The sequence below is a fragment of the Daldinia decipiens genome (genome assembly GCF_022478715.1).
Source record: "Daldinia decipiens strain CBS 113046 unplaced genomic scaffold F4813scaffold_43, whole genome shotgun sequence".
Classification (NCBI taxonomy): domain Eukaryota; kingdom Fungi; phylum Ascomycota; class Sordariomycetes; order Xylariales; family Hypoxylaceae; genus Daldinia; species Daldinia decipiens.
This window is the reverse complement of record NW_026054586.1, coordinates 243,043-263,774: the sequence shown is the minus strand read 5'-3', so window position 1 is coordinate 263,774 and position 20,732 is coordinate 243,043. Positions and strand designations below refer to the sequence as shown.

The following is a 20,732-nucleotide window of genomic DNA, read 5'->3' as shown; positions in this document are numbered from 1 at the left end:
ATAACGTGCTGATACCATCGACATTTAAATATGCCGGTTGCCCCTAATGCTAAACCACTCCATAAACCCAACACGCGATGCGGGGGTGGGGGATTCTTACATGGGGATTTCCCCAAGTCGGTGGAGCGCTGACCCTTTCTAGTAGCCATGCTGCCATGTTCCCGAGACCTAAGGTAAGAGGGATTCGGCTTGACAAGGGGCTGGGCCACGTTGTGACCTAGGTAGGTGGAACTTCGGATAGTTTGTCCGCCTTAATAACCTCCAAACGGGGTACCCTGGACGTATACTCCCCCCTGACCTTAGCCTATACTTGATCATCGACTCTCGGCTTGGAATGCCCAGAACGGCCGATTGCACGGATTGTAAATAACGCCGGTATTCTTGAAGAACCCCGTGTTGTAGGAATGCGGTTCAGTCTGGCGCAACGGGAGTCAAGCTCGGTTAGAATGAATAATTTAAGGCCAGTTTCGTTGTTATCGTTATCCCAGGAGTAAGGATAATAAAATAAAGAACGGCTATAGCATCGTCTCTCACGTCTCCTCCCCGTGTATGTGGATTATGCCATAAGGTCTAAGTAGCCAAAATGACGTCGAATCTAGAGTGGGGAGAGAAGACTTCCGGACTAGAGGTCGCCAGTACTTACGCCCAATACATCGAAGGCAAGAATGGTAGGTATATCTCCCCTCCCCATCTAAGACTTACTTACAACCCTGACAAAGCAAATAGTTCTGATCACTGGCGTAGCGCCAGCAGGTGTTGGTGAAGGAACCGCCATCGCTTTCGCATCTCAGAAACCTACAACTCTGATCCTGGTATCAAGAACCAAAGAAAAGCTCGATAGCGTAGCATCACATATTCGAGAATTATACCCAGAAGTTGATGTACGAGTCGTTACAATAGACTTAGCATCCCAGGCCTCAATTCGCAAAGCGGCTGCTGAAGTCACTGGCATAATCTCGAAGTTGGATATACTAGTGAATAATGCCGGTGCCACTTATAATGCTCGCCACTGGACAGTTGAGGGGATCGAGATACAATTTGGCGCGAACCATATCGGCCCGTTCTTATTCACGAAGCTCATGCTTCCTCTTTTAAAAGAAGCAGCTAAACAGTCACCTGCCGGGGCGACTCGAATTGTCAACCTGTCTAGCCACGGACATCGACTATCTACCATTCGATTCCATGACTACAATATTGAAAACAAGGAGGTCCCCGAAGAAGAGAAGCCCTTCTCTCCTTTATCACCTGTCTTCGGAAGGGTCCAAGAAGATGGCTATATGCCTACCATTGCGTATGCTCAAAGCAAAACGGCCAACATATTATTCACGCTGTATCTTCAAGGGCACTTACAGGCGGATGGAATTATGTCGTACGCCGTACACCCAGGAGGTAAAACATAGTCTATCCCTTGACCATGAAGAACATACCAACTTACTGTTCGTCTAGGTGTTGATAGCCAGCTTGGCCGAGAACATGACGATGAGATGGCCGATGCTATTGCGAAGACGTCCACGTTCTGGAAGAACTGCGACCAAGGCGCGTCGACAACCCTTGTTGCAGCGTTAGACCCTGCATTAAATAGTGAGGTCCTCTGTCCACCGGCTAAATGTCTCTTCTAATGTGTACTGCCAGCTCGTGGTGGCCTCTACTTGTCCGATTGTCAATTCTTTCCCAGCGCAGATTACGCAAAGGATCCCAGCATAGCCGAGCGTCTTTGGCACTTAAGTGAGGGTTTGATCGGGGAGAAATTCAATCTAGAGTGAATGTCGTATCGGTGCGTCGTACAGCGAAGGCGGATCACCACCTTAGGAAAGATAGATCAGTGTATAGAAAAACTTGAGGTGGTAACATACGTTATAGACGTCATCTAGCATAATAATTAACATAGCTACATGTAGGTACTGCGATGTTCACATGTTCTAGTCTCCCGGGCAAGAGTATTTATAGGCCAATAGGCCAGATCTCCTAAAATGATCTATTATAAACATATTGGTTCTGTGGCACTGTTTCTATTTTAAGCTTAGCCACCAGCCAGTATTGATTAACCCCGTTGATAAATGTACAGGAGTATGTCCATCGCAAGCCTAGAATGGCATTAGAAAGCTCCAGTCGCTTCCGTACGCTGGTCGGGTCTACTAATTTATACAACGCCAGCCCCGGCTAAACCGGCTGTATACCTAGGCATGTTAGCATCATCGATACTAAGCGATTATGTGCTTAGAAAACGGATACGCTCCGTAAGGGCGTTGGAGCTTTTTGGAGGCGATATCTTGATAGACAGCTATTTCATTCAAATTTTCCTTCGGTGAGGTAGGAGAGCTTGGTTTCTCTTTGTGATTAGACTGGGACTCTGTAGTCTCGTTGGATAGAGGGTGCTTCGTTTATTTATTTGAAGTGGCCGTTAATTCCTAGGGAAATTCACCATGAGATTAACTCATGTAGGCGCCCTGATTGGAGCATGGGCAAGCTATGTGGCCGCAGAAACGCTGGTCACTCGCGAGATGGTAGCCAATCTCCCGGTCGGTTGGAAGTTTGAGAAGCCAGCGAAGGCAGAAGAACCGATACAGTTGTCAATCGCACTCAAGCAGCCCAGAATCAACGAACTAAAAACCCGCCTCAGTCGTATCAGCGATCCGCGACATGCTGAATACGGACACCATCTCGCGAGGGATGAGGTGAAAGCTTACCAAGCACCCGACCGAAAGACATTGGATTTGGTCCACTCATGGCTCAGGTCGAACAGAATCACAAATATAACCAACGAAGGCTCAATGGTGAAATTCACTTCGACTGCTGCGGAAGTTAATAGGATCCTTGGCACCAACCTAGGACATTACTCTTTCCAGGACTCTTTATCATTCATGCGTGCTCAATCATATGCACTGCCTCGAATACTTGACGGAAATGTCGAGTTTATATATCCCATCTCCAACTTCATGCCGCCACCTCAATCTAGGCTTAAGCACCGCCCTTCTCGAAAAGCAGCCTTCAAGGTGAGCGATGACGACCAGCCTTGCTTATCGGGCGTCACTCCAGCGTGTCTCAAGAAGCTCTATAATGTGATATATGCCGACACTAAAACGCCTATAGAGTCACCTGTCCGATTCGGAATAGCTGGCTTCCTTGAGCAGTGGATCAAATACGACGATGTTTCCGCATTCCTTGGAAGGTATTCACCGGAACTCGCACCACTGAATTATAACTTCACTGTTATCACGCTAAATAATGGCACAAACCCTCAGCCTAATGCACCAGAATCGAGAGCGGGGTTAGAGGCTAGTTTGGATGTAGAGTACGCTATGGCCCTTGCCTATCCGGCGAATGTGATCTACTATTCAACAGGAGGGCGTGGCGAGAAGATTGATCGCGAGGGGGGGTTGATGCCATCAAACAGGAGCGATAATGAGCCATACCTCGAGTTCTTCCAGTACCTTCTTGACCTTAAGGACGAAGAAATACCCCACGTTATGAGTATCTCATACGCCGACGATGAGCAGTCGGTGCCAGCTCCATGTACGTGACATTAATGTTTTTCTCTCTCCCCCTTTTAATCGGCTGAGGAGTTGCCACTCTCGAGATATATCTAAACTCGTCAAACCGAAGCAATTGCTAACTATTATTTTTAATAGATGCTACTCGCGTGTGTGACCTTCTTGCTCTTGTTGCAGCTCGCGGTATTACAGTCCTCTCCGGCTCCGGCGATGGCGGCGCTGGCGGCATAGGGCAGAACCAGTGTTATAGTAATGATGGTCGAAGGCGTAAGATATTCCTTCCCACGTTCCCAGCCAGCTGCCCGTACGTTACGGCTGTAGGCGCGACAGGAAACACTTTACCTTTAGAGGGAGCCGACTTTAGCACAGGCGGCTTCAGCAACTACTTCGCTAGGCCGGAGTGGCAAAAAGGCGTCGTGGACGAGTATATATCTACCCTCAGCGGATCTCATAGAGGCTTATATAACGCATCCGGACGGGCATTCCCTGATATCAGTGCAACTGGTACGAACTACGTCATCCAAGTAGGCGGCTACCAGACCGATGTACTTGGGACGAGTGCTAGCACACCAGTCGTAGCCGCTTTAGTGGCGCTGATCAATGATTCGAGGTTGAAGGCGGGGAAGAATAGCACAGGATGGCTTAATCCAGCGCTGTATTCGCAGCCTGTTAGGGAAGCGCTGCAAGACATCACGACGGGTGTCAGCCAGAACTGTGTGTTTGGAGACGATAAAGAGCCTGGGTGGGAGAGTGTAAAGGGCTACGACTGCGTAACTGGCCTCGGCTCCGTGGGTGACTTTACGAAGCTGTTGAATGTGTTAGGGTAATTATTAATTTTTGGGTTTATTTCGGTAATTGTTTGAAGACCTCTGGACCAGATATTGACCAGATATATGCATATATTCTGCGACCATGTATGCAAATATACACGTATATGCGATTAATTAAACGATCTCCGCAGTTTAAGGTACGATGTACCAAACTAGTGGGGTAAATTTAACAACTTAGCACGCGTTACTGCCATCTCAGCAGCTCAGTCAGCTTCGCCAGTGTTTACTGACTCCACACTAGCTAAAGATGGTTCGCGCTTTGTACCCAAGATTGAAGGTAATTGCTACTGCCGACCTCGTACTTACTCGTACTTTTTAACTACCTCCTCACAACTTAGTTTATATACCCTTTTTTATCTTCTGTGTTTTAGGATTTGCTTACTTTATTTTATTTTATTTTACACTATATAGTCCTGTCTTCGCACTTCTGCTATTGTCATTTGTATTCGAAATCACGTTCGATTGTCCGATTATATTCGTATACTTTCCCGCCCCACGATCGATAGCTTCCATGTTCCCGTCTTGTACACGATTAACGTCTCTCTAACCGTCGGCATACCACAAGCCATTATATCGCGCCTCTTCAATTTAACAACCGATGTCCTATCGTTTTTATTTGGTCATAGATGTTAAGACCGACCTTTTGACAACTTAATTAATCCGCGATACACGCGTGCTGACGCGTCTTTACCCTCGATTTCTACTTATGCGCCCGCCTTGAAGCTTCCAGAGGAAGAGGACACGGCAAGTTCGTAGATACGTGTTAGACTACAAGTTTTATAAGCAATCCTCGCGCGATGACTCCTTTATGCGCTTCTTAGAACACAATCCCTTCGAATTCGCGACTGGCCTTGGGCATTCTGGTCTTAAACATTCAGTATGACGATACTCCAAGTCACACCTACTTCTTCGGAATTGCTCCAAGACGTCGCCAACTCGCTGGGGAAAGCCAAAAAGGTTGTTATAATCACAGGTGCTGGAATAAGTACCAACTCCGGTATCCCAGTATGATCATACCCTTGTTATATTTGGAGATATCTAGGGACTGACTATTCGTGTAGGACTTCCGCTCAGAAAATGGGCTTTATTCACTCATCCAGGCCCAGTTTGAACGGGCGGAGGCCGGCCATAGTAAAGATAGCGATGGTCAGGCTGTTGATTTCGCTATAAGCCAACGTCCGACCAAAAGAAGAAGAATATCACATACGACTGAAAGGATAACAGACCAACATAAACACAGGAAAGCGGCAGACGGCTCGGATAGTCAGAAAACCCAGGATAGGGCGAATACGTTAGTCAGCAGCACTGATGAGGATACAGTAACCTTTGTTCAGTCTACGAGAGAGGCCTCTGTAAAACAAGAAGTAGTAGCTTCTGAAATATCGTTGCAGCGACTTACTAGGTCGCAGTCAGGACTGCGGCCACCATTACCTCGACACGCCTCGCAATATTCCGTGCAATCTTCTACATCCCAAGAGTCATTATTCTCAGGCTCCCGACTTTCAAGAACCTCGTCCCAGACTGATGACTCGGCTCTCTGCGTAGGACATAGCTCCCGTAACGTTCGAACGAGGGATACTACCCCAAGAGCTATTCTGGGCAAAGTATTTAGCTCGTCACCCCTCTCTTCGCCACCGCCTGTTTTATTCGACCCCTACGAAAATGCGAACTCATCTACAGAGGGTAGTTCACGCGAGAGTGCAGAAAGTTCCGAGGCATCCGACCTAGAAGACACACAAAATTCCTTTGATCTCCTATCTTCGCAGACCTCTAATTCGAGCCTACGTAATATGAAAGGACGAGATCTATTCGACTGTAATATATGGGCAGATCCACTGAAGACATCTGTATTCTATCGTTTCGCTACTACGCTAAGGCAAAAGGTAAAGGAAGTTGAACCAACCACCACTCACCGCTTTATCGCACAACTACGTGATGTTGGAAAACTTGCCAGAGTATATACTCAGAACATCGACGAAATCGAGAAGAAGATTGGTCTTTCTACGGACTTGAAGAGTGGTGCAGGCAATAAAAGGAGGAAATCTGCTAAACAACAACTGGCAGATTGGGGAAAGGATTCGAAAGAAAATTCGGAAGCATCAAAGGATGAAGACGACCCTAATGTGGATGTTGGACAAGCATCACAAGGCTCTGAGACTTCCGGGCGAAACATTACCCGTTCAATTTTAGCTCAAGACAAGGGTGTTGAATGCGTGTTTCTTCATGGCTCTCTACATGCCCTTCGCTGCTTTGTTTGCGGGAAACTATGTGATTGGGATGAGGATGGACGGGAATCTCGTACGATGTCGGGCGAACAGCCCGAATGTCCCCACTGCGCGGGAGCAACTGCCGCGCGCCAGGAAAGGGGGAAGAGAGCCTTAGGTATCGGCAAGCTTAGGCCAGATATTGTCCTCTATGGAGAAGAGCATCCGCAGTCCGATCTCATATCTCCCATAGTTCAGCACGACCTTTCCGTCGGACCAGACCTCCTCCTAATATTAGGAACTAGTCTTAAGGTCCACGGTCTGAAGGTGATGGTCAAGGAATTTGCTAAAGCTGTGCATAATAAAGGAGGCAAGGTCATATTTATTAACCTGACGAGGCCGTCCGATAGTGCTTGGGGCGACATTATAGATTACTGGATTGAGTGGGATTGTGATGCTTGGGTTGACGATTTGAAAGATAGGAAGCCACACCTTTGGCTGTCTCCTGATGAGATTTTACAAATCGAAAAGCAAAGGCGCGAGGCTTTAGCCGAGAAGAAGAGGGAGACTATGTCTAAGCGGGAAAGCCTGGGTGAGAAGAGGCGACACACGATCGAATTTGCCAAACCTCGGCCGCCGCCTAAAAATCCGTCTTCTATGAGAAACGATTACCAATGTGGAGCATACGTAGTTTGGGAGATATTCCAAACCCTAGCCAAGATTGGTGACCGTCCTTTTGATAATCTCGGATACGCACTCCCTTGTCGAGCTTCGCCGGCTGTCCCACCTCCTATTTCCAGTCACCCTACTCCGATATCTCAGACTATCATCCCGACTACCAAATCAAAGAAACCAAGGAAATCAGCGCCGGCCGCCCTCGTCTCTTCAGCTAATACAAGGATGGATCCAGAGATCAAATTTGGACCTGCTAACAAAGGTACGTTCTTAGCTAATTGCAATAGCCGGAGACAATATGAAAAGGCTGCTCAAGAGCTCGCACGCTCTGGTAAATCTCCGACCCCGATTAGGTTGGCAGAATTAAACCGCAGCGCAACGCCTCTTTCGTATGAGCCGCCCAGTTCCATCACTGCCGCTGTTAAAATTAATCCTCGCCGGCGGAAACGAAAGATGATTGAGGGAATGCCGGTTGGTGGAACGGTTTCTCGAACTAAGAAACCTGCACCTCCACGTTCTACACCAGGCCACAGCCTTAAGGGAGCAAATGTCACTGAAAATGGGTTGACTCCTTCAATAAACTGTAGGGCGCTTCCTTCTAAAGGACCAGTTTTGCCTCCTTTCCATCCTGGGTGGGAGCGTTCGCCTCCTGCGAGGATCAAGCCCCTGGAGCCGAGTTTGAATGTATCACCACGGAGTCCACTATCTGACCTACCACCAATAGCGCGACCCCAGATTTTTGCCATACGCCAGGCGACGTGCCCCATGCTATTTAGCGACCCGCTTATCAAGTTACGATACGAGACGACAAATTACAGAAGGCCACCTAAGGAATCTAGTGTAGGTGCGTACGACAAACCGCCTAGCCCTTCAGACCAACTTCGATGGGAATTGGCCCAACAGGAAGCCCTCGAGGGGGCCCAGGTACTCGAAGGACTAAAATACTCGAGATGAGGCATGATCCGACGCCATGGCTTTTATCTGGCTAGGTTAGATGTGTAATAGAAGACCACGCATATTAAGCCTACTCGAGGCCCTTGAACCAATAGTAATAAGAAAGTATAGCTATATATTATATATGGCTGTCTACAGTGATTTATATTTAGACAAGTTTATGTTATATAGCATATACTTTAAACCCCTTGTTTTATCTTGACAACAGTTCCTAGCCTTGTCACCTTGAGGTTTTAGTTGGAATCTTTATGCCTGCCTAGGGGGAGAAGGGGGGGTTATTACTCGGTAAGTCACGTCGAGTGTTTGTTTTCATCACTTAAGTACGGAGTCTACTAATAGGACGCCTCTATACGCGTCAGAAACAAATTAACCTAATTAACATTAATAGCAAAGCAAGTCTTTAATACCTAATTTCCCAAACTCGCTTGGCCTCTAACACAGTAGTTGCTCTTGTTAGCTTATTGATTCGCGCCCTCTTCGCATTTATCTTATTATACATACTCATCATCATCTTCCGTAACGTCAGCCGCTTACGAGGGATTGGGAGAAGTCATTGTATACTTCTAGGGGTTTGCCTAGAGTCGAGAAAGTCCCACTAACTCTGAGCGGGATCGATCCTAGTGGTGCTTAGACTAAATGCTAGGAGCAGGGGACAGGAGTGCGCTCCTGGATCAGGGGGACGAGCCCGGACTTTCGCCTTCAGGACTACCGAAGCCCGTAGCTCGCGGCGCGTCCCGCCAGGTATCCGTCGTTTGGTATGGTTGTCCCCTAAGTCTCTCCCACCGCTGCGCCTCCTGGAGGAGGTACGCTTCGTCATATAAAACAGATTCATTTGTCGTGACCAAAGGATTTGCATACGCATTGGGGAATATAGTCGGCTGCTTCCCGGCTCTAGCACCAATAGTTTGTGGCCTGAAGATGCTTTCTCCCGTCCTCCTCTGAAAACTTCCTCCTGTTCCGAAGGGGGCCGACCTAACTATCTCCTCGATGGTTGAACTAGAGACCCCTATCTCCTGGAGACTGTCTAGGCTATTCATCTTCTGCGCGGATAGGACAAATCGTGCGCCATCCCGGTCCTTGTTCCAGCGTGCGAAGCCCTTGTGCGACTGACGCCGGTTTCTGTTCGCTCCACCTCCCGTTGTCCCCAGAGCACCGCCCCGTGATGTCGACCCGGACGTGGAACCACCTACGTTTCCGCCGCTTGAGCCCCAGTCCGGTATATTAAGCCGTCGAGGCGCGCGTCTTCCTAGTGTTTTTGCGTCGCTCGGTACACCAAAAGTGTCCTTTACTTCTTTCCTGTCTGAGGGAATAAAATCGAACTCGGGTAACTTGGTCTTGATGGGGCTAGGCTGCACATCCGGTGTGAAAGCTCGGGGCTGGTGCTTTGTATGTTTCGGTACTGGGCCAGGGGCGGTCCAGTTATACACTCTATCTGCAGGCGGAGGTTGACCCAGGCTCTTCACATCTCTTACTTTTTGTCGTATATCGATAATATTTGATTCGAAGTCCTGGAACGGAGTAGGGAGATTGCCTGATCCCCGTAGGCGATCCATGATTGATTCGCATTCATCGAAGACCTGGCGGATCCGTGGGTCTAACTTGACGTACTGTCTGTGTGCAATAACACTTATTCGATCCATGCGGTTTTTCCAGTAGGAGGACGGTACCGTCGCAAAACGTCTTTTCCAGCTGATGTCGTCCGGGTCCCACCGGTCCGGATCACCCAGCATCTCCATGAGGTCCGTAAGGGCCATATGGCAGGATCGGAAACGTGTTTCCCATAGGACCCAGGCGTGCTGGAGGGATTCAGATGCTGCTGAATTGGAGTATACGTTAAATATCCTTACAAAGTGGTGAGACCAGTCTAACACCAGTTGTATGTGTTTGTACATGACCCCGAGGGGGCCTGGATCCGCTTCAGCATTGTTTGTATAAATATAGAGCCGAGAATTGATATCTAAGCTGAGAAAGTCTAGTACCACACGCTGTAGGTATCCGACGTCCCTCATTAAAGCTCTATATGTTGCTGATGCTTCCCGCATGATAATCCCGCCTTCACAGTAATAATCTTCCCAGTCCCGTTCGTTCTTTTGACACCATTCAGCAAAGGACATCACAACGGGATTCGCACCACTGATAATGTTACGGTTGTGTTGAGAAACGTACGTGTCGAGCATGTGATCGTTATCTAACAAACAAATCCGAGTGAGCTCTTGACCCTTGTCTGTTTCGTCTTCCAATTTCATGATGTGAGCCATTAGGGGCATGACGGTTTCCGACTCCCATTGGTTGCTTTCATATTCCCAGCGGATCGATAACACCGAAGGCAGTATCAAGTGCCACGCCTTTCGTCTCAAATACTCTCCTAGTATTTGGTAGTCGTTCTTTATCAGCGTCCGGTATACGAAGGACAGAAACCACCATTCCGTATTACCATAGAGCTTTTGACCCTCGGTTGCGTGTATCCAACTAGTTGACATTGTAGTCTTCAGGATACGATTCTTGGGACTCAGCTTTATGGCTTCGGGACCCCATACAGGGTAGACATCAGTCCAGAAGGACTCCCTGAAGAACTGAGCCATGTAATCGATAGGGACGGGATGGCAATAATTCTCGGTGGGATATTCGGCGTGTAGGATGGGCCCTGCACGTCTCATTCCACGTGTAGGGGGGTTTCTAGCAGTGGGATACGGATTTGCTTCCGCTATCAATGGCAAAGTGGTTATCTGTCTGGAAGGCTTGATGAATGACCCGCTCATCATGAGGTTGGCGAGGAACCCCCAAAGCTGCTTCTCGAGATCGAAGCCTAACTCAGCGTTACCTATACCATCCCAAAAAGGGTCACCGCCTTCTACATCTATGTCCCAAAGAACATGTCCCAGTTGTCTAAGAAGGACCGAAGTCAGCGTAGGTTGGCCTGGAAATTCTGCAAAAAAACTGTCGGTCGTTAGAAGGACGTGGGCGCAGTTGACTGCATGCTAAAATATGCAAAAGCGACGAGGACCATGTTAGCAAATGTGACGCGCGGCAGTTGAAGAGTTTAGGAACCAAGGGAGTTATCTCACAGCGAACTCATGCATCAACGTCGAAGCAATTATGAAAGACGCCGTCAACTTCTCGCTTTGGCTATACTGGGGCACCAGCAACGGCCATATCAACTCAGCTGCTATCCAAATAGTGATGATTGTATCCCGGCCGCGACCACTCGCCTGAGTTACCCCATATATCAAGGTCTTCGCCTCTTTAACGCCATCAACAGCATTTGCATCATTCGCCTCGGTGGGCTCAAACCACGCGCAACTGATATCGAAGCGAAGGCAATAGAAGAGGACCCTCCACACATTTTGGACAAAATCGTATCCCATTTCATTTAACTGAATCATCTCCGGCCACGAGTTTTCAAGGTCCAAGATCGTCTTCTCTAAGGGCCTGTATCCAACGAGATTGGGCGTGCTGGGATTGTCCCGATCTTCAACCAGGTTGTCCGGAATCTTGTATCGCGTCCTTAGGTCCATCACATCTCTTATACCAGGATGATCGCTTAATAGCATTTTCGATACAAGCAGTAATGCTGGTTGCAACGCAGCCCATAGGATATCGTTCGTTTTCTAGCAGGAAAATGAATTAGCCAGCCATTGCCAATTCCCATCTCGTTGCGCTCGTTCGCGCTCAGGGATAAAGGGGGACAAGAAAACTCACCGGATCCCATTCCTCTCTTACACCATTGAGGTTATACAAGTATCGAGGGTCGAACCTGTCGGCCCCTTTTGACGAAACATCTCTCCACCTGTCTCTGGAGAGAGCACTGGTGCAATCGAAAGCCATTAGCCTTAGCTGATAAAGCACACATGTCAAACACCGGTACTCACGCATGAATCGGGCCTTCAAGATCGCAAATCGCATCGTCAGACTGTGTATAAATATTGTTGTATACCATCTCGTCGGACGTCATATCATTGAACATGACCCGTTGATAATCTTGATCATCCAAGGCCTTCTGGAAATACGTCTTGTGGGCGTCTAAGATATGCGGATAGTTCTTTCGAAGGTCGTCTACGAACTCTTCCAACGTGGTAGGAGGTTCGACTTGCAGGTTAAGAGGAACATGGTCGTCAGTTAGGTACGACGCCATTTTTACCCGTAGTTGATCTCCCGTCATCCTCTCTTCTGAGCTCATCAGATTCTCCAACGCATCCTTGTCGATATAGCCCTCGGGAGGAAGGGGTCTCCCTGCCTTCAGCGCCGCATCTTTCGTCTCTTGGGCGAGTTTTCTTCTTGCTTCTTCCGGGAGCAGGTTAACCTGGTTCGCATAGTCCTCCCACGGGTCCCGAGTCGCAGCGAGCGTCGGGCTGAGACGACTTCGACCCCCAAGCTCTCCCGGATAGATACCGAAGCGTTTCGCCCACTCTGTCGGCCGATGAATTTGATCTTCGGGCCGTAACGCCGGGTACAGCCTAATAACCGGATCCCTGGAGCCCAGTACGCGGAATCCATGTATATATGACACGGTAGCGTTCGGGTCAAAGTCAGGGTGAGACCATTCGGGAATATACCACGTGTAATTCCACGACCCGCTACCAGGCGGCTTAGGCACCTTTCCCCTAACAGCTACGTGGTTGTCGCGCCACCTGTCATCGTCCGGACAGCCCATTTCATCGCCCTCATCGGGCGGGAATACAACGCTAACACCACGAACGAGCATGTTCCCTTCGACCAGCGCCTCGAAAAACGGTTGCCAGTCCCAGAAATATCCATCAGGTATTTTCGTCTTAAACGCCGTGAGATACGCCTCTGCTAGCTCTTTGATATTCAGAGTCTCGTCAGGCCGCCACGCCGGCGGGCGAGCCGGCGTGGCGGTCTCGAACGGGAAGCTATAGTCGGGATCAAACATTAGGTCTACTTAATATACGATCCTGGGGCTTGTACGAGCGGCCGTGTATAGATATGTATATAATTAACCCCGTGGTTCCGCTTATACAATACCGCTATTGCTCTCTTCCTGTCGTTGCTGTTATCATTCTATGTTACCAAGGTATGCTTTTGTCAAAGTTACAAAATGCTAACGTTTAGATAAATTGCATTACTCCTTCAGATCTGGATATTGGATATTTCCCTTTCCCACCTCTCAATGCATATCTAGAAAGCCTTTGTAGGCATGCCATGAGTCTGTCTTACCGTTCTCGGAAACTCAAGGAGAGGTCCGAATGCGACAAAGGTTATAACAAAGGACTTCTCTCATTAGCGATACTACATTTTGACCCGGATCCGACATTTTAAAAAATACATATTGTTGAAATGCCAACGAACCCAAAGAAAGGGAATGAAGTCAATGATTGTTGTTGTAATTAGAGTAAACGTTATCGCCTGGCCCGTAAACGTTAGGTATCTCATAAATCTATAATTCATTTAGTATCCAGCTTTACATAGTTCGCGTGAGAGCAGTCTCAAAAGCAGAAGGGTACGGAGTGTAAATCAAGATACAATAGCACATTAGCAACTACGGGTAGAAAGAATATTTAGAACTCTATCAAGTCTATTCAGCGACCTGCTTATCTATCTATGGTATTCTCGCAGTCAAGAATTCGAAAGACTAACCTCTGGGCCTCCAATCCAGCGGTATCATGCCCTTCCTTGTTCGTCCTGCTCGACCATGCGATAAAACGCCCCCCTTTAGTTGCAATGAGCATTGGGCAACCTTGGCGCGCAAGAAACAGAGACAAATGCCTAACCATGCAAATCCGAACTTTTTGTGTTCATATCAGACAAAGGAAAAGTGATCATATTCGTGAATCAAGAGTAAGTCATAAGGATGCATGCCAGCGAGGATGATGACGAATCGTCTAGTCATCCTCATCGGAAAAGACCTCCTCACCACGCTTTCGGCGGGCCATACGCTCTATAGTCAGGTTAGTCGCTGTATTAGGGATTGAGGGGATTCGCTAGAATATTAGACTTACCCTTCTTCTTCTTCCTAGCTTCGGAGCTAGTCAACTTAGCCTTCTTCTTCGTCGACACAATCTTATTGCCCATAGCGTCAAACTTCTCCTCTTCGTCATCGTCGCCTTGCTTTAACCTAGGGCCAGCGCCTTGACCTTGGACCCAGTTGTGACCTGAGGGTGTCATCTTACCGTCCATGACAGCCCAAACTTCTTCAGTCAAGTCCTTGGTGAACTCGGCACTGTGAGTGATGATGATGACACCACCCTCAAATTTCTTGAGAGCCTTGGACAGGGCGCCTAGGGAGTCACGATCGAGATAGTTGGTAGGCTCGTCAAGAACGATCAAGTGGGGTCGTTGCCACGAGCAAGCAGATAGGACGACCTTGACACGCTGACCACCAGATAGACCGCGCATGCGGGAGTGGGAAACAAGTTCCGCATCAAGACCGAAGTTGGCACAGTGGGACTCGATCTCCTTTCGGACTAGAGGTCGGAATTGACCAGAGGCAAGCGCTTCCCTCATATCGACCTCAGCAACCATCTTTTGGTGAGAGCCGAGAAGTTCGGTTCGCGGAAGCCAAACGTTGTCGGCTGTCATCATAGGAACCCAGCGCTCGTTCTTCATGCCCACGTTCTCTCCGAGGGCAAAAGAGCACTCGTACTCGTAGCTGTTCTTGAACTTTCTACGGCTGTGAATACCAATGATGCGGCGTTGCGAACCCTCGACCTTGAAGATCTTGTCCATCGCCTTTTCATCATCTTCAGTGATGATCTTATTAGCTCGATCCATGGTCTCGCGATCCTCACCAGTCTGGAATCGCCACTGGATATACTCTGAGGGGGTCTTGTCGAGATGGTTATCGATATGGGCGAAGGCGTGCTGTTTGATGTAGGCAATACGGATGTTCTCATGTTGGTAAATTTCGCCAGCGGTTGGGATCAGCTCGCCAGTGAGGACGTTAATGAGGGTCGACTTTCCGGCACCATTGGGACCGATAACGGCAATACGGGAGCCGAGCGAGCACTGGAAGCTGATGTCGGTGATCTGAGGCTTGGGGGTGCCCGGATATTGGAAGCTCATCTTGGTGGCCCGTAGAATGGCCTTAGCTTTGGTCTTGACACCTTCCAAGAATCCAGGCTCGGGGAAAGTAAATTCGATCTCAGATTCTCCTAGCTCATAGTACGACTTGGCGTGGGGGTTCTTACGGACGAACTCCTTTAGGTTACCCTTGTATCTCTTCAACTTGAATCGCTCGTAGTGGATAATGTATTGAGTGACATTGTCTAAGAAACTACTGTCGTGAGAAACAATGATAGAAGTGCAAGGGGAGTTGATTAAGTAGTCCTCGAGCCATTTGACGTTCTTCACGTCGAGATGGTTAGTAGGCTCATCGAGCAACAGGATATCCGGGGCTTCGAAGACAGCACGGCACAAAGCCAACTTCATCTTCCAACCACCAGACAGAGCAGTGATTTCACCCTGAGTCATCGTCTCTGTGAAACCAAACTCCTCAAGACGCTTCTCAACGTCGGCCTTGCTGGTGGTAACGCCTGCCTCTGCTAGCTTCTTCATAGTCCAGTCAATGGTAGTCATCTCAGTGTCGGCAGAATCCAGGTCGTGCTCGACGAAGACAGTCTTGACTTCGCTCTGCTTAGGGAAACCCTCGACTTGCTCGTTGTTGATAGCGCGCATGAGAGTAGATTTACCGGATCCGTTGGGACCGCAGAGACCGTAACGGCGACCACGCTTGAGACGTAGGTGGGTCTGGTTAAGAAGAATCTTGGCACCGTAGGCAAGAGAGAAGGTACAGTTGCAGAGGTCTTCACCCTCATCGTCATCTACCTCTTCCTCGGCCTCATCCGCGGCACCGGAAGAAGCGCGTCTTCTAAGACCGTCGACAACCTTTTCGGCATCAACATCGCCAACAACAACTGTGACGAAAGGCTTGACAGCAGCAGCCCAAGTAGAGGGCTCGGTTTCCTTCTCGTCAACGAGCTGGCCACCAATGGCAGAGATGTACTGCAGAATAGGAGTCAATTTCTCAGCCGTCTTAGCGTGCTTGCTGGGGATGATAGCCTGGAGGTGGCCCAAGACAACGGCAACATCACCGTCATGGCGAACCTCGGGGATCTTGCCATCCTTGATGTCGCCAACACGGATAAGAGTATCTAGAGCTTGCTTGGTCTTTTCACGGGCTTCAGGGTCGGCCAAGTTATCGTAGTTCTTCTGGAGACCCGGCATCATCTTGGGCAAGAAAGGAGCAACGATGTTGGGGTCGTCAACAAGTTTGCACATGTTGTCAACGATGACAGCGGCCTTTCGCTTGATGGCAGTGTCTCGCTCAGCTAGACCACGATCCAGCAGAGGAACCATCAAAGCCAAAGTAGGCTCTTGGACCTCAGTGACGAAGGTTGTAGCACCGAGTAAGTGGACAGTCTCAGGGACATTCTCAGGCTTAGCGATACACTTGATGAGTTCGGGGATGAATCGCTCAATATCCTTGTTGACAATCAACTCGCAGATTTTCTCCATAGTCTTGTATGCACGCTCCTTGACTTCCTTCTTGGTATCCCACATTGACTCGGAGATAACAGGGATGAGTTCAGGAACTCGGAATGCTAGCTGGGCAGGGGAAGTTCGAACGAGGATATCAATGCAGTCAAGAGCGGTAATCTTCTCGGGCCATTTCTGGGATTCGAGAATAGACTTGACGATAACGGGTAGGACAGCCTTAACAGCATTGGGGTTGACAGCCTCAACGATGGCGGTGGTGGCAGCAATAGCAGCATTCTTGACACCAGTAATCTTGTCTCCGATGGCAGCTAAGGTCAGAGGTAATAAGAGAACCAAGTAGGGCTCGACGTTGGGGGCGATCTCAGAGTGCTGGGCAATGGCCTGGATGGCATTAGCTGCCTTCTCGCGAGCCGCAGCATCCTTCTTGTTGGTAATCTGCTTCTTTAAGGCTTCCACGGTTCTGCGAGAATTAATCTCATGTTAGCATGTGTTGATTAGCCCCTTTCCCGTTATCCTCTTCTTTCTATTTCGCCCAGCAGGTATTATGGCCATCTAATGAGTGGGGGGAGGGGTTGACATGTAAAGGACACTTTTGGGCACGTGCATATGGTGGGGGTGTGGGCAAAAGGATAGGAACGGCAGAGGGAAAGGGCGAAAATTGAAATGGATTAGGTATAAAAAAATTTGAAGAAAAAAAAGTCCCCCAAAAATGAAAATGGAGCTAGGATTTAGGTGGCAAAGGCGGAGGGCCACACACAGCAAAGAAGTCGTAAATTGCAAGATGCAATATAAGCGATAAATACGTGTGTGTATGTGTATATATATGTATAACAGCATCAAAAATTTCTTACCTAGTGGGGGCTTCCTGGTCCTCGATGCGACCGTTGATGAAAGAGGCCAGAGAGTGGGATGCGTCCTTAATAGAAGCAGCATCCTTGGAAATGGTGAGCTTTTGCATCAGGTCATCTAAGACCTTGATAGACTGAGCGTTTTCCTGAGCCGTAGACATTTTGATTCTCTTTCTTCGGAGGGGAAATCGATTAGGATATGTTGATGGAAAGTCGTCGAGTGTGATATTATCCCGAGACGATAAATTCTCTCGGTCGTAAATGCGGTGATGGGTAATGGACGATAAAGTCTAAGGATACACACCCAAGTCTAGGAGGTGGCCTTCGTCTGGAGCCTGTAGAACTTCTGACAAACAGAATCTACTCTATATCGTGGCTCGTCTAATCCAGTCTAAGCCCAACCGCGGCGAAGAACAAAGATCTCTTTTTTGTCTCGAGAAGAGGATGAACCCGAATCTGAGTTGGAGGGGCTCAGATGGTCACTCTTCAAGAAAAGAGAGTAAATGGAAAGGAAAAGAGAGATTGTATGTGTGATAAGAAAAAAGGAGGATTTGGGAAAAGGATGGAATGTGGGTTGGGAAGTGGTGGACTAGGTTTTATGTGTCCCAGTGGCAGAAAATACTATGTCCCAGATCCTAACTGAAAAAAATTTGGCGGCCAAATTTTTTTTTTCTTTTCTGCCCGCGAGGGGCAACCTTGATAGGTGGGCTGCCGAGGGGAAGTGTATAAGATTGCAGGGTTCTCACTGTAATCGATTAAATTTGTGGGACCAATACCCCCGATAAACCCAATTATTGTCAAATGCCACTGCCACCCCTATTGGGATTGGCTATGTTCAGGTACTATATTTGTGTGTATTATCCGTGTATGGTACTTATGACAGTAGGTACCAGATAAAAAAGGGCCAATAGCCGGTAAGGCAGGGGTCAGCATGATTCATGCTTATCGCTTTCTATCGTGTTTTTCTAAACTCTTAAAGTTCTCTTAGGCATCTAAACCTAGTCCCATTTAGGCATCAAAAGAAGTGGACAGGCTAGCTGCTTAAAAGGGACCTCCGGAGGCAGGGGCAATGAAGCAGGGTCCTATACATAACATGTGCCTATGTACCTAGGTACCTAAACTTCCAATATAATGTAACCTAGTATTATTGATATGTTAGGTACCTACTTACGTATGTATACCTTCGTAAGGCGGTCAAGCGGTGAAGGCGAAATCTTCTTCAGATTTGTCCTTCTCATTCTTCCCCGCCAAAATCTTGACCCATCGCCCGCATTAAGTACCAGGGTATATTTCAAAAATCTGGAGATATTCCGCATGTGCTTGCGAATCCGGGACTACATCCGTTTCTCCCGTAGGCCTTAGACGCTTCAACACGGGATTACATTTGTTTTTTCCTGACGTTTAGGTTACGTCTCTTTATTTTCATGTTCGGCTTCCTTAACGTTCTGATATTCCTCAGTGGCATATATTATCCTCCAACGACTTAGTTTGGCTAAGCCCCCCTTTCGATTCAACCCTCGATCACAAACCTAGGTAGATTTTTAGATCATCCTCCAGGTCTTAGTGTCAGGACCCTTGGAGCTTTGGAGCTTAGGATCCATCCAATGCAATGGAACGGTGTTCCCGATTTGGAATTCTAACTAACATCTTTTTAATATGTACATACTATCATGTCCTACTTGCGTATCAACTATAATAGACCATCCCCTTGAAGACCAACTTGGGTTTTAGTACTGGCTCGAAGGATTTTCCCGTCATCCATTTATAGTATAAACAACAAATCATCACTCTCCTCCAATGTAGCCCTGCTTGCTAACTTAGATTAGGTTACATGCATAGCTCAACTCAGCCCTGCCCAGCTCAGTTCAGCTCATACTAGTAATATCCTCTCGCATCAACAGCAACAACTTTCCCTGGCTCGGTAATCGTACCGTTGACGGGAGCATGAATTGCCCCTGACGTAGTGACATAAAGAATGTCTTGATCAATCGATGTTTTACCGAATGCGAGAGAGCTATCTCCTGCAACAGTAAGTTCTGTGAGTGAACCCACCACTACGGACTGACGACCATCTTTCCCAACAGTTACCACTGTATTATTGATGCTCGTCGCAACCCATATATTTCCATGTCTATCAAAAGTAAAATCATCCACGAATGAAACGCCTTCGATCGTGACGACCTTCTCAACCTTGGCGCCCTGTATAGGATATCCTTGCTCGTCAATCCGGAAGCGATAAATCGAGAATAGATTCGAGTTAGACAAATACGCATATCCGTCACGAATCTAGTAGCCAAGACATGTTAGACCTTAAACATCCAGGCATAGGATAAACCTGGTGAAATATCCAAGAGGTGTTGTTTGCTTACTATTAACCGTTAGCTACTATATAAGGACGAGTCTCGATGATAAAGAAATAGAAAGTTCAGATATCAGTATTACATGGGGGGGTTTTTTTTCCCACATACCCTTTAAGCCATTGACACCGAGTTGGATACTTGCTTCGGGAGTAAGTTTCAGCTCGGGGGTATCAAGTATAACTTTGTATTCGCTAGTTGCGACGTCAACTCGGAAAATAACGCCAAGTTGGCTATCCGCAGCCAAGACGGTAGAGTCGCTGCCCGGTACGGAGATGATGCCGTTTATCAAACGTGCTTCGGGAATGTGGACCATTCTACGAGCAGTAGCCTGCTGATCTCCGTCGCCTAGCTTCAATTCCCATAACCACGTTGTGTTCGGCAGGGGCATCGCAGCGTCCTGGATGAGTGCCGCTACGACGACGAGCGTATCGGGTCTCGTCTCGGAAATCCCAGTTGTACCGTTGGCACCTTCAAACGTGTGGACAAGGGACGTAATCGGAGAATCACTATATGGCTCCTTCACGGTATAGACCGAGGCCGATGGATTGAGAAGCGTCACGACAAGATCACCGTTACTGCGGACAGCAATATTTTCGACGAAGGCATCAGATTGATTCATCTGGGCGATGATTCTCGACGATAACGGAAGGGATGTCTGACGAAGACCTTCAATAGAGGCCCCTAAGGCGGGAGCAAAAGCTCCCACGAGCCCGATCAGATATATGAACTTTGAGGCCATGTTTCTCGGCCCAAAAACAATGTTAAGGGGTCAAAGTAACGACTACTCTCTCCTGGGGCTTTTCCCTAGGTGGTTAGAAGGCGAAAAGCGCAGAGCATGAAGGGCAGTTGATACGTTAGACTATGAGCAGCTTTAATATGGTTTACCTTGATTATAAATCCTATAGTTAAGTCCGCG

At 48.1% G+C, this 20,732-nt stretch overlaps 5 protein-coding genes across 5 annotated transcripts; 2 read left to right on the top strand and 3 right to left on the bottom strand.

Moving 5' to 3' along the window:
- The first annotated feature begins 366 nt into the window (after positions 1 to 366).
- On the top strand, positions 367 to 2,093 carry F4813DRAFT_246404 (NAD(P)-binding protein). Its single transcript, XM_049240084.1, has 4 exons — positions 367 to 668; positions 727 to 1,389; positions 1,447 to 1,581; positions 1,633 to 2,093. The coding sequence occupies exons 1-4, from the start codon at positions 584 to 586 to the stop codon at positions 1,761 to 1,763; spliced, it is 1,014 nt and encodes a 337-aa protein (XP_049095763.1). The 5' UTR covers positions 367 to 583; the 3' UTR covers positions 1,764 to 2,093.
- Positions 2,094 to 2,423: 330 nt separating this feature from the next.
- On the top strand, positions 2,424 to 8,154 carry F4813DRAFT_383069 (DHS-like NAD/FAD-binding domain-containing protein; the record flags this gene model as incomplete). The annotated part of the gene is made up of 8 exons (XM_049245895.1): positions 2,424 to 3,513; positions 3,630 to 4,279; positions 5,097 to 5,184; positions 5,217 to 5,326; positions 5,383 to 5,834; positions 5,910 to 6,168; positions 6,205 to 6,258; positions 6,289 to 8,154. The coding sequence occupies 8 exons, from the start codon at positions 2,424 to 2,426 to the stop codon at positions 8,152 to 8,154; spliced, it is 4,569 nt and encodes a 1,522-aa protein (XP_049095762.1).
- Positions 8,155 to 8,825: 671 nt separating this feature from the next.
- On the bottom strand, positions 8,826 to 13,045 carry F4813DRAFT_393379 (uncharacterized protein; the record flags this gene model as incomplete). The annotated part of the gene is made up of 4 exons (XM_049247417.1): positions 8,826 to 11,132; positions 11,220 to 11,762; positions 11,854 to 11,959; positions 12,024 to 13,045. The coding sequence occupies 4 exons, from the start codon at positions 13,043 to 13,045 to the stop codon at positions 8,826 to 8,828; spliced, it is 3,978 nt and encodes a 1,325-aa protein (XP_049095761.1).
- Positions 13,046 to 13,563: 518 nt separating this feature from the next.
- F4813DRAFT_373501 (armadillo-type protein) lies at positions 13,564 to 18,170 on the bottom strand. Its single transcript, XM_049244820.1, has 3 exons — positions 17,460 to 18,170; positions 14,112 to 17,068; positions 13,564 to 14,050 (listed from the first exon to the last, which is right to left on the bottom strand). Exons 1-3 carry the CDS (start codon positions 17,615 to 17,617, stop codon positions 13,995 to 13,997), a joined length of 3,171 nt encoding a protein of 1,056 aa, XP_049095760.1. The 5' UTR covers positions 17,618 to 18,170; the 3' UTR covers positions 13,564 to 13,994.
- Positions 18,171 to 19,331: 1,161 nt separating this feature from the next.
- Positions 19,332 to 20,555, bottom strand: F4813DRAFT_393377 (uncharacterized protein; the record flags this gene model as incomplete). The annotated part of the gene is made up of 3 exons (XM_049247416.1): positions 19,332 to 19,742; positions 19,792 to 19,820; positions 19,925 to 20,555. The coding sequence occupies 3 exons, from the start codon at positions 20,553 to 20,555 to the stop codon at positions 19,332 to 19,334; spliced, it is 1,071 nt and encodes a 356-aa protein (XP_049095759.1).
- Positions 20,556 to 20,732: the final 177 nt, after the last annotated feature.

Excerpts from the sequence above, each read along its gene's own strand:
- F4813DRAFT_246404 (XM_049240084.1), top strand. The coding sequence starts at position 584 with ATGACGTCGAATCTAGAGTGGGGAGAGAAGACTTCCGGACTAGAGGTC. Across the intron at positions 1,390-1,446 it reads GTACGCCGTACACCCAGGAG|GTGTTGATAGCCAGCTTGGC; the intron begins GTAAAACATAGT and ends CTGTTCGTCTAG. Across the intron at positions 1,582-1,632 it reads GTTAGACCCTGCATTAAATA|CTCGTGGTGGCCTCTACTTG; the intron begins GTGAGGTCCTCT and ends GTGTACTGCCAG.
- F4813DRAFT_373501 (XM_049244820.1), bottom strand. The coding sequence starts at position 17,617 with ATGTCTACGGCTCAGGAAAACGCTCAGTCTATCAAGGTCTTAGATGAC. Across the intron at positions 17,069-17,459 it reads GACCAGGAAGCCCCCACTAG|AACCGTGGAAGCCTTAAAGA; the intron begins GTAAGAAATTTT and ends TAATTCTCGCAG. Across the intron at positions 14,051-14,111 it reads AGCTAGGAAGAAGAAGAAGG|AGCGTATGGCCCGCCGAAAG; the intron begins GTAAGTCTAATA and ends ACCTGACTATAG.